Source organism: Terrapene carolina, unplaced genomic scaffold (assembly GCF_002925995.2).
Source record: "Terrapene carolina triunguis isolate 2854851 unplaced genomic scaffold, T_m_triunguis-2.0 Scaffold95, whole genome shotgun sequence".
In the NCBI taxonomy this organism is placed as follows: Eukaryota; Metazoa; Chordata; order Testudines; family Emydidae; genus Terrapene; species Terrapene triunguis.
In genome coordinates this window covers 2,005,901-2,021,125 of record NW_020664446.1, presented here as the reverse complement: position 1 = coordinate 2,021,125, position 15,225 = coordinate 2,005,901, and the positions used below count along the sequence as shown (strand labels likewise).

The window sequence follows — 15,225 nt, the reverse complement described above, 5'->3', positions numbered from 1 at the left end:
TGAAAAAAAGTTTTCTAACTGGAGAGGGAGGCTGTTCAAAACTGGGCTTAAACTAAAAACCGGCTACAAAAAAAACCCATGGTCCACACACATTTCATCAGCCACTGTTAGATGATCGTCTGCAGTACTAAGATGCGGCAGGAAGGGCTGAAATTCCTAGTTAGCGTGTAAACCCTAAACGTTAGCTGAACATGGCATTTGCTACGTACTTAACGTTGGACTCTATTTACAAAGGGAAAGGGAACCAAACGGAAGCAGCGAGCCAGGCTCGGTGTGTCCTCTGGGACAGTGTTGCTAGCACCGATGCTAGCAGCACGGGGTGATGTACAACGTCTATGCACAGTACCATTCCACCAATGTCTGTTTGCTGGGCCCAGTTCAGTCTTGGAGTACAGCTATGCAGGCAATGCCAAGGGGAAGCCGGATAAAAGCTAAACCATTTCTCTTACCCCTCTGAAATCAACAGCAGCTGATGGTCAGTGTTCCGGGGAACACCTTGGGACTGGAAGCTACAGGCTACAAACAGCAAGGCCCATTCAGTGGTGGAACCAAATGAGACAAGGAACACAGGGAGGGTGGATAAGAGTACCTAATCCTGTCCCTGGCCAAACACCCAATGCCCCTGGAGCCAGGCCTACCTAGTCCCAGATGGCACTGCATTAGGATTATGACCTGTGTCAGCTGCATTTTGGAGGCTGGCAGAGCATGTGCTGCAGATTTATAACACACATCCCCGATTATGGACCCACACTCACCCCCTAGGTCAAAGCAGTCTGAATTATTCTTAAGAATATTAATGTACCTTCCCCATAATAGCCCCACACAGTCACCTTCTAAATGTACTTGCCAGCTGATGCGGCACTGTTTGTGCATTCATAACATTCTTCTCGCCTGCAATAATTGTGTTTGCTGCAGGATGGTCTCAGATGGGAATTTAATGAGGGGCCTGTGTAAACACGCTGGAACCGATGGATACGGACGTCCACTGGTAGTTGCTGCTGCTTGCTATCTTTATTCATGTCTTTTTAAAAAGTGCTTTTACCTTGACTCGAGCTTCTTCTCCCCCCCCCGTATCTCAACAACTAATTCAGAATGATTTCTCAAGGAGCTGGTTGCTTTCTGTAGTGGCGGGATTGTTTGGGGCTAAGTAAATGTGTGACTAAGTTATTCCAGGTAAGAGCAACAGATTTGCCTTTATTCTGCGGTTTACGGGGCTGTCTCAGCCTGGGTGAAATTCACCACTGCGCATAGATGCAACAGAAGGCCAATGGACCATTTACGACCCACTTCAGCCGTGGATCATTGGCCAGGTGAAATAAGAGTGGGGCACAGACTATGTACTGGTCCCCTCTGCGCAGTGGTGAATTTCACCCTCATTGCACCAGAGGACGCTTCAGCGATGTTTGCAATTGACTCCCAATTGCCGGACTGGCTTCACGTCCCTGTTTTATCTGTCCTTGGTGTTTCGAAATTGGCTTTTTGTCTCCAGCTCCAGATTTGGCTTTGGTGGTTGGCACAATGTTTTGTGACAATTCTCCCCACTGTGCAGCTCTTTGTAGTTGATCAGGCAGATTAGGAAAGCTGTCTGAGAGGGGGAAATTCATTTCTTTGACAATTTCTTGGCACACTGAACATCTCAACAATATATGCTCAGACCTAGGAGCTTCTGGAAAGCCCCACCTGCCCGAAAAACGTTATTTTGGCCTGAGGTGCATTATGTGATTTCCCTGCCTGCCCCCCACCCCTCATTCCAGAGGATAAATTCACAGCCAGCCCTCAGTCACTTACACATACAGATCCATAGGAAACTCTTTCATCATGTGTGTTACGATGAACTCCACCATCAGATCTAGGAGACCGGGGAGGAAAATGACAAAATAAATGTAAAACTAGTTACAGTAAACACCTGGCAGACAACAACAACAAGCATATCCAACTATCCAGGCCCCCACTATGCCCCCAGACAGCAATCCTGGTTAGAAGCAAGAGAGAGAATTTACTAAGAGCTGTATCTGAATTAGGCATCTCTTCTGAAAGCCCAGGACAAAGCTACTGAGAGTTGCCTGGCATTTGAATGCGATGCGCTCCGAGACAGGCTTCCTCCACGCACTTTCCCCCCACTGTTTAAATAAAAAACACATCACTAATTTTGATGCATAGAATTGCGCTCGTATTTCAAACCTTGGCACCAGCAGGAAATACATTTTAGAACACTGTTGTCACCAGAGGCCAGATATGTTTTACAGCTTGGTTTTCCGAGACGATAACGTAGAGGACATCCATATAGCTACAGAATCGGCTCTGAAGCAAAGTAAATCCAGTCTTGCCTCAAGAATGACTGAAGTCTTCTACATACTACTCAGTTTTAATCTTGGTCAGTTTCACAAGGGGTACATTTAAGTGACCTCAGTGCTAGAACAGCAAGAGAGACAGGCAAAACAGCCCTCCAGCTAGTCACATTCAGCCCCGTTTGTCTGTTCCAGGCAGGACAGGTGCCCAGCAGTCACTTCCACCACCAAACATCTGTTTCTTTCCCATCCGCTTTTTCTCAGCTCAGTCACCCAGAGACTGCTCGTTCCCAGGCATCACCTTCCCCACCTCAACGTTTCAATGGACTAGCCAACGAACATTCCATTACTGACATTCGTTCAGCAATGGAAGCAAGGTGTCCAATGTCTTTTGGAAAACCTGACAGTGAATGTGGCTTTCCACAGATCTACAAGATCATAGAATCATAGACTATCAGGGTTGGAAGGGACCTCAGGAGGTATCTAGTCCAACCCCCTGCTCAAAGCAGGACCAATCCCCAGACAGATTTTTGCCCCAGATCCCTAAATGGCCCCCTCAAGGATTGAACTCACAACCCTGGGTTTAGCAGGCCAATGCTCAAACCACTGAGATATCCCTCCCGCAGCACGTTACATGGCACCGATCCTCCTACCTAATCTCACTAGAGGAAAGTGAGGGGGTGGGATGAAATGCACCCTGCTGAGAACTGAAATTCCTTGCACAGGTAATAGGTAGCCAGGAAACTCCCCCAAACGAAGCTGATTTCCACCTCGTCACAGGAGATGGGTCGATTCTGGAAGGTCCCACCCCAGCAATACTCACCTAGGACTGCACACACCAGGGGGCGGCAGGGCAGGTTCTTGTCTGCGGCTTTCTTCCTGTGTCTCATTGGCTTCAAACACACAAAGAAGAAAGGAAGTCAGCAGATGCCTGCGTGGCACCCAGCGCATTATCGCCTGCTTCCCATACAAATAAAACCACTGCCACAGGCTCGCCTGTAGTTTTGGGCTCTTCCATTTCTGCCACCTTGGCTCTACGGCTGTCGCACCAGGGCACAGAGGGTCCCCGCTCACCAGGGAGACAGCAGCTGGTGCTTTGGTTACTTTGATTCTGAGCTGTGTAACTGGAGGGCACTGTCGCACCAGGGCACAGTGCTCTCCCTTATGTTCCCCTGACCCAGAAGTTTGTTTTTCGCACTCTCAGTGACTAGCTCCTCCATCGGCTCTAAAAGATGATTCCCGTTCCATGCTTGCTGCTGAGAAAGAAGGGTTAACAGCTTGGGGCTACGCTTGCTTTAAAAACAAAGGGCTTGAGTCTGTCCTGGAGTGGTCACACCACCATCTCCCAGGCCGCCAATGGGGGAAAACGCCCCTGGAGAGCAATTCCAGTGGTGGAATGACCACCTCGCAGGTCGGAGGTGTGGAGCCTGCAGCCAAGTCCCACTGAGGGAGCATGCACAAATTCACAACATCCTCTGGGCTGCCTCTACAGGCTGGGCTCCTGTGGACCCTTGGATGCAAATGAAAGCTGCCTTCCTGCAGCAGAACCCTTGGGGCAAGACAGTGGTAAAAACACCACCCCCCCTACTTGAGGGGCGAATCACCCATCTGAAAGGGGGGTGAATTGAGCTCAAAGAAGTTGGGGTCCACTACAACCTGTACATCAATGTATCACATGGGGCCTAACATTTGCTGAAGCTTAAGGCAGATTGCTCCCCAGAATGCACTAACGCCTCCGGTCCCCCAGACCTCCCATTATCCTCTCCCTGGCTACCCTGGGCAGACGCAGCTCAAAAGCCAGCCCTCACCCAGCTCCTTGAGCGAGCCAGCAAGAAGCCAGGCTGCTTGCTCCCCAGCACAGCTCATTCCCTTGACGAGGAGTCTCGAGCCATGACGGTGTTTCCTCCCCACACCCCCACCAGCAGGGCTGGCTGGGTCCTCCCGTGCGCTGGCCCCAGGCGGGGTGTCTGTGACACAATACACAACCAGCTGAGGACCCAAAACCTTGGCTTCCGCCGCCCCAAGGAGAGAGGAAGGAACCTGCTGTGGAGGACTCACCATCCTGTGCAGGTTTACTCGAAAATTCACGTTGTCATCATGCAAAAAAGCATTAGCGTATTGATCCTATTGGAGAGAGCAAAGCCTGAGGTGAGAAACATCTACTGCAGCAACCCCCCTGCCAAAGCCCACGTGCCCCAGGGCAAAATTGGCAGCTGCAGGCAACTCAAGGGTTAGAAAGTTGCCCATCAGCAGGACGAGGCACTTGCCTGAGTCTTCTCTTCCCTGTTCCCCAGTTATGCCTCTAGTCAGACAACCCAAGCGACTCCACTTGCACAAACGCCTGCACCACAGTCGTTTATTTCCCATGCCTTTCTTTGCTCGCCCGCGTCGCGGACTCCACGTGCGACAGCGCCAAGCGCATTTTAATGTGGGCTGTAAAATGCCCAAGGAGGTTCTCCCGCCTGCCTCTTTCCTCGTCCTCATGACAGAGCGAAGAGGAAGGTTTATAGTGGCAGCTTGATGGACCCATCACGGCAGAAGTTATTGCAGCACAAGCTGCTAGTAGGTAGCGCAGCAGCTCCAATCCTCAGGCAAATCTCATTCCCAAATCCACACTAAATCAAACGGCGTTCCGTCTAATACACAGCCAAGTGTGGTCATAAATATCCTCTCCATTTAATACCAGGGTCAAACATGCCTTTGCTAGACACAGGCGATATTTCTCTTCTCCCTTTGTCTGCATGCCTTTCTGATGAGCTCAGGTGCTAAGAATAGCTAATTACTAGCATCTGTAATGAAATCAGAGTTCACTAGCTCTTCTGCAGCACCTTGAACAAATACTTGATGAACCATGACTTTAAAAGCAGAGCACTTGGCGCCGTAATGCTGACTTTGCTGCTCTGAAGCAGTGACACGCAGACCTCCGTGGTTTGGGAGCCAAATTAGCGATCAATATTATGCAAAAGAGCCACAGGAGTGGGACTTCATTTCATTTACTAGAGCGCTATTAGAACATAAGAACGGCCAGACTGGATCAGACCAAAGGTCTATCTAGCCCAGTCTCCTGTCTTCCGACTGTGGCCAATGCCAGGTGCCCCAGAGGGAACAAACAGGTAATCATCCAGTGGTCCACCATTGTACTATTCCTACTCCTATTTAAACAGTGTGACAGAGAAATATTTAGTTTATCTATATTATTCTTATCAGCTACAACTGGTTAATAACACAGTAAAAGCCGATTGGTTAATAATTACATCGCACAGTGTTTTCCTATCATGTGCTGCAAAGAGCCGCAGGAGACACATTAAAGAGCCACTTGCGAGCCTCAGTGAGAGGGTCACTGCTCTAAATGGAAGGTTTTTACTTGTGTGCAACCAAAACTCTTTTCCAGTGGGGACCTGACCCCTTGGCTCCCCACCTGAGCAGTCTGCCCAGCAGGCTGACAACACCCACCTCCTTCAAGGCAGGAGAGGGACAACGTGGTCCCCGTCTGTGGAGGCCATGGCCACTCCCTCCAATGCTAGCCCCTGATCCCTCTCAGGATGTGGGATGGCTGAAGAGCAGCACCATCTGCTTAGCATGAACAATGCAGAGTCAGGTGTCATCAGGGTCTGGAACAGCTCAAGGTGCCCCCTAGTGACCTAACACATGCGCTAAATGAAAGGGGAACAGGTCTGAGTTCAGCGTGCTCCCCATGTGTGACACAAGAAGCTGACGCTCCCTGAAATGAGGCAACACTCTGCTAGTTTAGGCTCAGTGCTAACAGTAGTAGTGCTGGACTTCACAGCAAAGGATTAAACCATCTCTAGCAGGGTCTCCATCTCCCAACCCCCCTGCAGTTCTCCAGTGCCCAAGCAACAGGAAGCGAGGGGAAGGGGCACCCGCGTGGAGCCAGGTTGCCACAGGAGACAGATGGCCGTGTGCTGATGAGATGGGGTCATGCACAAGACCTACCTCTGCTATGCACGTCAGGATAATCAGACAGAGCTTGCCGCTGTGGAGCCGGTGTTCGTCTGCAAATGAACAAAAACAAGCCTACGTGAGCCACTAGGCCTTGTTGTGCCGACAGGTCGGCGTGTGGACTCAGAGCAGAAAGACCCTCCTTGGTGGAAACAGGACAAGAGGCCGAGTATCAAACTTCACACACCTACTCACCCACCCTGGGAGAGTAAATAGTCTCACCGTGGCCCTAAAGCCATCACCCCAGCAGCCGGACCACTACACCCCACTGAGCTATCGGGAGTCTCCGCTAACAACGCAATGTCAGACTTGATCGCTCCCTCAGCACAGGCTCTCTCAGCAGTGTGATAGAATACACCCTGCAGTCACACCCTACTCACCAGTGTTATGATCTTGAGACAAAGTGTGCCTTGTAAGGTAACATTTGAAAACTCAATTTTTTGGTCAGTATTGTCCTGAGGAAATATGTGACAACACTGTATGTGAAGTGATAAGAGTCCCCTGTATGGTGTTATTAACACATGTTCCAAACCCCACAGCCCTGCTCCAACAGAAGTCAGCAAACAGGTCTGTCCTCGACAAAGGAACATGTGCTCTGCTTAACTTGCATTTAAGCAGTAAACAGAGTCATCAAGCAGGGAGGGAAACAAAGGAACCTCAACCAGGTGAAAAAAGGCAGCAGGGAACATCCTTCTGCATAGATTCCGTCTCCTAGTGCCCAACTAGAAATGTTTTTCAAGAGGGGCACTGAAACTATAAACAGGAGGAAAAAACACCCAACGGCACCCCTCTCTCCTCCTGCCCATCGTATTCACTGCACCTGAAGGAACACAGGAAGCATTCATTGGACTCTGGGGGAGGGGTCCTGACCTACAGGGTTCGGTCAGTAAGACTGCCGAAAGCACATGGTTAGAAATTTTGCTTGAATCTAGTCTAGTTTGTTAAATTAGGCATTAGTAAACATCTTGTCTTTATTTCCCTTGTAACCATTTCTGACTTTTATGCCTCATTACCTGTACTCATGTAAAATCTCTTTGTAATTAATAAACTTGTTTTACTGTTTTATCTAATCTAGCGTGTTTAAGCTGAAGGGTCTGAATCATTATAAACAGGCATATTATTCCCTTTAAGGAATAACAGACGTAAAATATTTTGTTCTCTCCAGGAGAGGGTTGGGCAGTGCAGGACATACATTGGGGGGGGGGGGGGGGGGGGGGGAATGGGGGGCGGGGGGGGTGTTGGGATCACCCTGCAGTATAATCAAGGCTGGTGAGAGCCAGAGTGTAACCCAAGTGTGGCTGGCAGACTGCAGTTACACACACGCACACACACACACACACACACACACACACACACGCACGCACGCTTGCATGCTAGGAGGCTGTCTGTAAGCAGCCTAGGTGGGAACTACTGCAGCAAGGCACTGAAAGGTGCCCAAGGGGGTGACACAGATGCTCATTAGTCTGGATTGCACCCTGGTACGTCAGGGAGGGGTCTCTCTCTGGCTCACCTGTTTGCCTTTCCCAAACATTCGGGATGCAGAGCTTCGCCCCTGGCCAACACTCCCGGTGAAAAGCCCTTCCTCGAGCACCACAACTGCCCTTCCATCAGCTCTCCAAGGGAGATCGGCTTTGTTGCTTACGCCAGCCGGTACATTACGCAGAAGACGGGCAGGGCAGTAGTGCACTGAGCGCAGTGCTGATAGACAAAGGCCTGAGCTCTATCCCCAGCAGTCACAGACTCAGGGGTGCCGAGAGTCTTGCCCCAGGTGCAGAATGATGGCTAGAAAGCCTGGGAGGGCTTATTTTTAATGTTAAGGGCTCCCCCACACCCACCACTTGTTTTTCACCTTAGAAATTCAGGCCCTGTCTGCCCTGGAAGACTCTGGCAGAGTTATCCGATCATAAATCTGAAGGAACTGATTGAGTGGGGAAGCAATTTTTATTCAAACTGTTTAAAATTCTGCTTTTATTTTGTTTTCCATTATCACTGATCGAATAATTGAGAACCACGGGGGAGAAAGGAATCCCCGTTCGGAGTCTATGCCCCGGCCTGCAAAGACAGCTCCCAAGCCACAGTTCTGAGACCTCCAACAAACCCTCCAGAACACCAGGGAAGACCAGACTGGACATTCTGTCTGGTTTTAAAGTAACACACAAGAAGAAAGAGATTTTGAAAACACAGGCCGCCTTCATACAGCAGAAAAGGGCGTTAAGCCCCACACACCCCAAAAGCCTTTGGTGACTGCATTCAGGACACTGCATACAAACATCCTGCACTGAGTTTGCAAGCAGATCTGACTCCGGACTGCTCACTCTGCTCTATATCAGTGCTGGGACATGTGATTATTAAAGGGAAAATAAGCCCCAGAGGGTGTGAATTTTAACCTGCTGTATTGAGTAAACGTAGGGGCGCACCTGGGGTGCAGCGGCATATTTCCCTACTGCAGCCAGACTGTTTTCAAAAGAAGGGAAAAGTTTCTCTCTTCAGGAAGGAGGAGCAGTGGCCTTCGGGAACTCCAATACACGAGAGCCTTGTTATCTTTCTATTGCAAGATCTCACGGCTTATTTCGAAGGTGCTGCTTCCACGTCTCTTCTCCAGGGATTAGTGTGTGGCAGGAACACTTTCAGCCTAAGTACTCATGCGTTCTCCTGCTCAGGTTGTGAATGGCTGGTCGTTTCTAGACACGAGCTATGGGCGAGGTGGGCTGCTATTCATAACAATCCTTTGCATCTTCCAGCAGAGGATCTGAAAGCCCTTTACAAACACCCAGTACAGGAGGGAAACATCCCAGCTCCCGTAGGATGTTCGTCAATCTGAGCCCCAGTTTACAAATGGTCCCTCTCAAGCCTCCTGTGACTATGGGGTCTGGCAGAGAGGGGTTAATTAGACGGAATTCTGATCGAATGGATGGGTTTTAAATTACACCTTCCAGGGCAGGGGTGGAACAACTGTGCGGGCCTGGAGTCAGAGCAAGTGGACATCACCCCGAGAGAGAAGTGATCCTGTAGCATCACTGGTTCTCTCCTTTCCCATCCCTCCATGGGATATTGGCCTTAAATGCTTCCTCTTCTCATCAAACGAATGGTCAAGGGAAGGTCACTTGGGAGCCCCTATTTACCCACTCAGAAAAGAGAACCAAGGGATACACCCAAAGAAATTAAAAGGCTCCACGTTTTAAATGATCAGGTTGTGGAGCTCATTGTCACAGGCCACTCTCATGGCAAAGAGCTTCACGGGATTAGCCACTGGGGCAGCCCACAGCAGCAAGCCTTCCAGCCTGGCGCACAGAGCCAGGCCCGCGCTAGCGGGTTCAAAATAGCCACGGGGACATTGCAGCTCGGGCTCTCGACGCCACCCTCCCGCCTGAGCCCAACACCTGCACAGCTATTCTGAGCACAAGCCCCGCAAGCCCAAATCCGGTGAGCCAGGCTGGGAAACGCACTGTGTGGGCTGCACAGACGTACCCTACACAAACCTCAAACATGGGTACCCAAGCTAGGGGGAAAACATATAAAGGGACACCAGCCTCCATCCATCAGGACAAACCAGCCATGGGCTGCCTGGGTTTAGGAAGAAATCCCCTCCACAGACGTATGTTGTACAGTGCTGAGTACTTAGTCAGCGCTCAAATAATACATAACAGCACTATTATTTGTTTCAGAGTAGCAGCCGTGTTAGTCTGTATCCGCAAAAAGAACAGGAGTACTTGTGGCACCTTAGAGACTAACAAATTTATTTGAGCATAAGCTTTCGTGGGCTACAACCCACTTCTGTAGCCCACGAAAGCTTATGCTCTAATAAATTTGTTAGTCTCTAAGGTGCCACAAGTACTCCTGTACTATTATTTGTGGGGATCTACTTATCTTCATCCAGTGTAAAACTGGACAGACAACAGCGCGTTTGCAACAGGCTGAAATTTGGCACAAAAAAGGTGTTACTGCACATGTGCAGTAACTGCACTCCAAAGTGTAAAAAGTCAGGAAACACAAAGCAAAGAGTGTAAACATACCACATGGCCCAGCAGCATCTAAATCTAACTACAACGGGGAATCACTGAAGCCCCCTTTACTAATTCAAGTGCCCCTCCTATCACCCATAGGTGCTGAAGGGCACACAACGTTTCACACCTGGAGCTGAGTTCGGATTCCTGTGTCAGTCCCTTACAGTTCTTAAAAATCCACCTCTGTGGGGTGTGAATTCTCCTCCCCTCCCATAGAGTTTGGAATTTGATCCGCTTATGCCTCCTAGAGAGGGCCTTGCTGAGACTCCCTCGGTTAATATGCACTACAATTTTCCCCTTCTATATTTGGCTTCCCTCCCTCCAGCACTAGGTCTCCCCAAGATCTACGTAATTACCACCTGGCAAGGAGAAATCAGTTCATTCTCTCAAGGTACAGAGCGTTCACAGGGAGACCAGGTAGCTTCTGTATGAGTTACGCTAACACCGCCCCACTGCCTGGACCCACGGCTCCCTCGACAATAGGATCTGGTTACCTTTTGTGTCCTGCATGACAATTGAGCTGTACTTTAAGAAGGTTATCAGCAGGTTGCTGGTCTGCACATCGGCATCCAAAGGCAGCTCTGCAGAGCTTATAACTGGAATAAAGCAGAAGAAACGCATTTATCCTCTGCATGTCACATACAATAAGCAAGGGGAGGATACTCAAGGAACTTGATTCTCAGACGTTAGGGTCTGGGTGTAATGAACACATTTGTACATAAGAACAGCCATACTTCATCAGACCAAAGTATCCTGTCTTCTGACTGTGGCCAATGCCAGGTGCCCCAGAGGGAATGAACAGAACAGGGCAGTTATTGAGTGATCCATCCCCTGTCACCCATTCCCAGCTTCTGGCAAACAGAGGCTAGGGACATCATCCCTGCCCATCCTGGCTAATAGCCATTGATGGACTTATCCTCCAGGAACTTATCTAGTTCTTTTTTGAACCCTGTTATAGTCTTGGCCTTCACAACATCCTCTGGCAAGGAGTTCCACTGGTTGACTGTGCATTGTGTGAAAAAATACTTCCTTTTGTTTGTTTTAAACCTGCTGCCTATTAATTTCATTGGGTGACCCCCTAGTTCTTGTGTTATGAGAAGGAGTAAATAACACTTCCTTATTTACTTTCTCCACACCAGTCATGATTTTATAGACCTCAATCATATCCGGCCCCCCCCCTTAGTCGTCCCTTTTCCAAGCTGAAAAGTCCCCATCTTTTTAAACTCTCCTCATATGGAAGCTGTCCCATGCCCCTAATCATTTTTGTCACCCTTTTCTGAACCTTTTCCAATATAATTTTTTTGAAATGGGGTAACTACATCTGCACGCAAAATTCAAGATATGGGCGTGCCGTGGATTTATATAGAGGCAATATGGTATTTTCTGTCTTATGATCTATCCCTTTCTTAATGATCCCAACATTCTGTTTGCTTTTTTGACTGCCGCTGCACAGTGAGTGGATGTTTTCAGAGAACTACCCACAATGACTCCAAGATCTCTTGCTGGAGTGGTAACAGCTAATTTAGACCCCATCATTGTGTATGTACAGTTGGGGTTATGTTTTCCAATGTGCATCACTTTGCATTTATCAACACTGTAGAGATCATCTGACCTCCCACTCCCCAGTCAGAGGTCTTGTGTCACAGTGAGTAGGGAACAGCTCCTTCCAGAGCCCACCGCTCCTGCTCCAAGCTCTGGCTAAGGGTCCCAGCTCTCCCCTCCTCCAGACCCCACAAGTGCAGATGACGCTCCTGCTTTGGCACTTCAGCGCCTACCAACCCCGGAGGCGACAGGTGACTAATTCCAGCAGTCTGTGCAGATGAGGCTTACATCGATTTCATTTGGAAAGGAACGTGCCCGGGAAAGGCCCTGCTGAGTTTCAATAATAGGATTTGAGCCCTTAAGAAACAACTGTGAAGAGGTAAGTGCCAATTGCATGCCAGGCTCCCTCCCTTTTCTCTCTGGGACATTGAAAACTGCCCCCTTCTCCTGAAGGAACAGTCCAGAGCTGAAAAGCTGCAGCACAGAGAGAGGTGCTGCGTGACCAAGGAGCTTTGCTGTAGGTCAACACAAAGATTTTTTTTTTAAATGCCCACCAATGTTTCCCAAACTAAAGCTTTACGGGCAGCAGCTCTACAGATTTACAGCAGGCAGAAGCCAAGGCGATCACGGTTTATGCTAGCGAAACTAAACAGCCGCATGGAGACATCTGCCCCTAGCTGCATCAGGCCGGGAGGGGGTGAGCATTTCTGACACAGACCTTGCTCCCGTCCCCCATGCCTCTGACACCTCAACACGAGACACGTCTGCAGTGTGCTCCGCAGGTGGCAGCCAGTTACCCGGCTAACTGCCCTCCCCTCAGGTCCCAGGCCCCAGTCACCTCGGTTTGGGGCTGGACTCAGGCGGTTCTCTTGCTCTGCAGCACCCTGTGATCAGCCATGCTCATCTCAGCAGGTCTGAGTGGCTACGTCTACGCTGCAGTCGGAGGTGCGATTCCCAGCGCAGGAAGACATGCGTGCGCTAGCTTGGATTGAGCTAGCATGCTACAAATAGCCGGGTGAGCAGTGAGCTGGCCACCCCAGTACAATCCCATTCGAGAGCCTAGGTACACACGAGGGTGGCTAGGCTCAGCTAGGCCGCCAGGGCCACACTGCTATTGGTAGTATGCTGCGCGGCCAGCACTGCCCCCAGGAGCAGTGACCAGCGGTTAGCACAGGGGCCAAACAGCCTGCTCCCAGCAAAGCATTATTTATCTAGAGCCAGGGCATTTCAGGTCTTAAACCAAGAGCTGCGGAAGACCCAACTAGCTTAAGCTGTCTCCACAGCGTCTGTCGGCCTGTCCCTCTGGGCAGCTCCTGGCAACTGACCATTCCCCGTCTCGCTCCTGAAAAGGGTTTAGTTAGTTCCTGCCTGGCAAAGCAGATGTGTCCTTTGGGGCTGGCGCCATTGCCCTGCAATTGCCCCCAGTGTTTGTTGGGAGGCTGCTTCCCTATTGCCCCTTATGCTGCTCTCCTGCTTTGCTCGTCCGACAGCTCCCCCCGAACGAAAGCACTATGCGTGCCCTTCCCCCGCACACGTAGCCAGGCTCTCTCGACAACCAGGGGCCATGTCTGTTTCGCAGCTCCACGGCCATCACAGCGGCTACCCCTTACATCAGCCGGGGAACCAACGCTGGTGCAGGACCTGGCAGCCTGTTTGCTAAGCCGCACACGATGACATTACCGCTCTGTGATCTGCACTGGCTGCCTGGGGGCTTCCAGCTGGAGTTCAAGGTGCTGTTTTAGACCAATTAAAGTCCTAAATAGCTTGAGACCTGCTTACCTGCGGGACCCCTTTTTTCAGCTCATACAGCCATAGACCTGGTCTCATTAGAGGCATGAGCTGGACCCACTTTTGGATGGGAGAAGGAGCTGCTAGCAGCTCCAAGGGGCGCTCGTCTCTGGAATCCACGCCCTCTTTTCCATCTGCCTGCAGAGCAAGCACTCAGCCTATCTACCCACCTGGCCTTTGGGGGAGAGAAAAGTAGCTGGAGCTTGCACGAGGATTTGGGGTGAGAAGAGGCTGCTGGTTTGATCCTTTAGGTGACTGTATTTTTAATTTATGTAAAATGCACTTGGAGGCTGGGACAGGAGCCTTTACATCAATAAATCTAAATAAATACACAGACCGCCTCTCCCTGTTCAAAGTGCCTGTTAAACCCCGCGGCGAGATAAGTAAGGGTTAGAGCTCGGAGGAGCAACCAGGCACGGAAGGGGGAAGGGACTTATCCAGAAATAGAACCCAGGCGCCCAGAGCCAAGGGCCTCTGCTCCAAGTACCGAACAGCAGAGCTTCTCTAGCGACTGTCCCCAAGCACTGCAGCACCCGGTCCTTAGGAGACCAGTGATCCGTGCCCAGCAACAGGGAACTGAACTCACGAGAAAGTTCCAGCCCCAATTCTGATGTCTGGCTCTGCGCCTCTAAGTCAGATACCTTCAGATATTTTCATTTTTAAAAGCCATCTAACATTCCAGTATGTGTAAGGCAGGAAATAAGGGGATCAAAACCGGCACTGACATGCAGAGGGGCCCAAACAGTAGTGGGGGTTACATGCAGCTCATGGAGGTCTATGTGCTCATCTCTAATACAAAGCTGCAGTCCACAGAGGTGACGGGGCCAAGCAGCCAATGGGGCCTGGCAGTTTGAATCAAACTGGAGTAGTGCAGGATGGGGCCTTCAGTTTCTGGGGGCTGCACTTCTGCAGGGTCTGCAAGCTGCTCCATTTAATGCAGAGGCTCCTGACATGTTGCTAACGTGACTCTCAAACTGCAAAGTCCATGCACCCCTCTGCTATGGGACTGGAAACTTTCTTACCCCCAACATTCTGAATTGCTCATGAAGATTTAGCCAAGGTCGGCAATATGCGTTCACATCCATAATGGCTCCTACCGGAGCCGCTATGATGTACGCTGTTGATGAATATTAAACAGTAAGCAAATCAGCATTTAGATACCATGGTGACAGGCACCTTAGATTTGTATATTACGGATGCACAGTTCACAGCAAACAAACAGTCTTATGAAAAAAAAAAATCACTCTGCAGAACCCAGCACTGCTGAACCCAGTTAACCCTACAGCTGTAGCTTTTTTATGAAGGCATAGGGTTTTATTTTGAAATGTTAAAGGGCTTAATTCACGTTACAGGCTAACAGCCGGAGGAATTTCAATGCGGAACACGAGCCTGTTTTTAAACCCAAGTTGCACAGAAGAGTGCCTGGAACCCATACATGGATTTTTCCATGCTTTGTATCTTGAAAATAGCTTGGCTTTTTTTTTTTTTTTTTTTTAAATGCACCAGAAAGAAAAAAAGCCATCCACTCTAAAGCTGAAATGTCTTGTGCTAACTCTAAGCCAAGAGCAAATTTTACAGCTGAATTGCAAATCCTGCAAAATGAGAGGAATTCTGACGTAGCTGGGGAGCAGCACAGTAATTTA

At 49.8% G+C, this 15,225-nt stretch overlaps 1 protein-coding gene across 1 annotated transcript in view; it reads right to left on the bottom strand.

Annotated features, from left to right (window-relative positions):
* The window catches only part of ARMH3 (armadillo like helical domain containing 3), a 176,307-nt gene that overhangs the window by 113,630 nt on the left and 47,452 nt on the right, over positions 1-15,225 (bottom strand). Inside the window, exons 15-19 of the mRNA XM_026651067.1 lie at positions 10,747-10,848; positions 6,243-6,301; positions 4,347-4,412; positions 3,112-3,181; positions 1,789-1,849 (exon numbers count right to left, since the gene is read on the bottom strand). Of these exons, the coding sequence (XP_026506852.1) occupies positions 1,789-1,849; positions 3,112-3,181; positions 4,347-4,412; positions 6,243-6,301; positions 10,747-10,848 (358 nt within the window). The remainder of the gene's footprint in view (positions 1-1,788; positions 1,850-3,111; positions 3,182-4,346; positions 4,413-6,242; positions 6,302-10,746; positions 10,849-15,225) is intronic.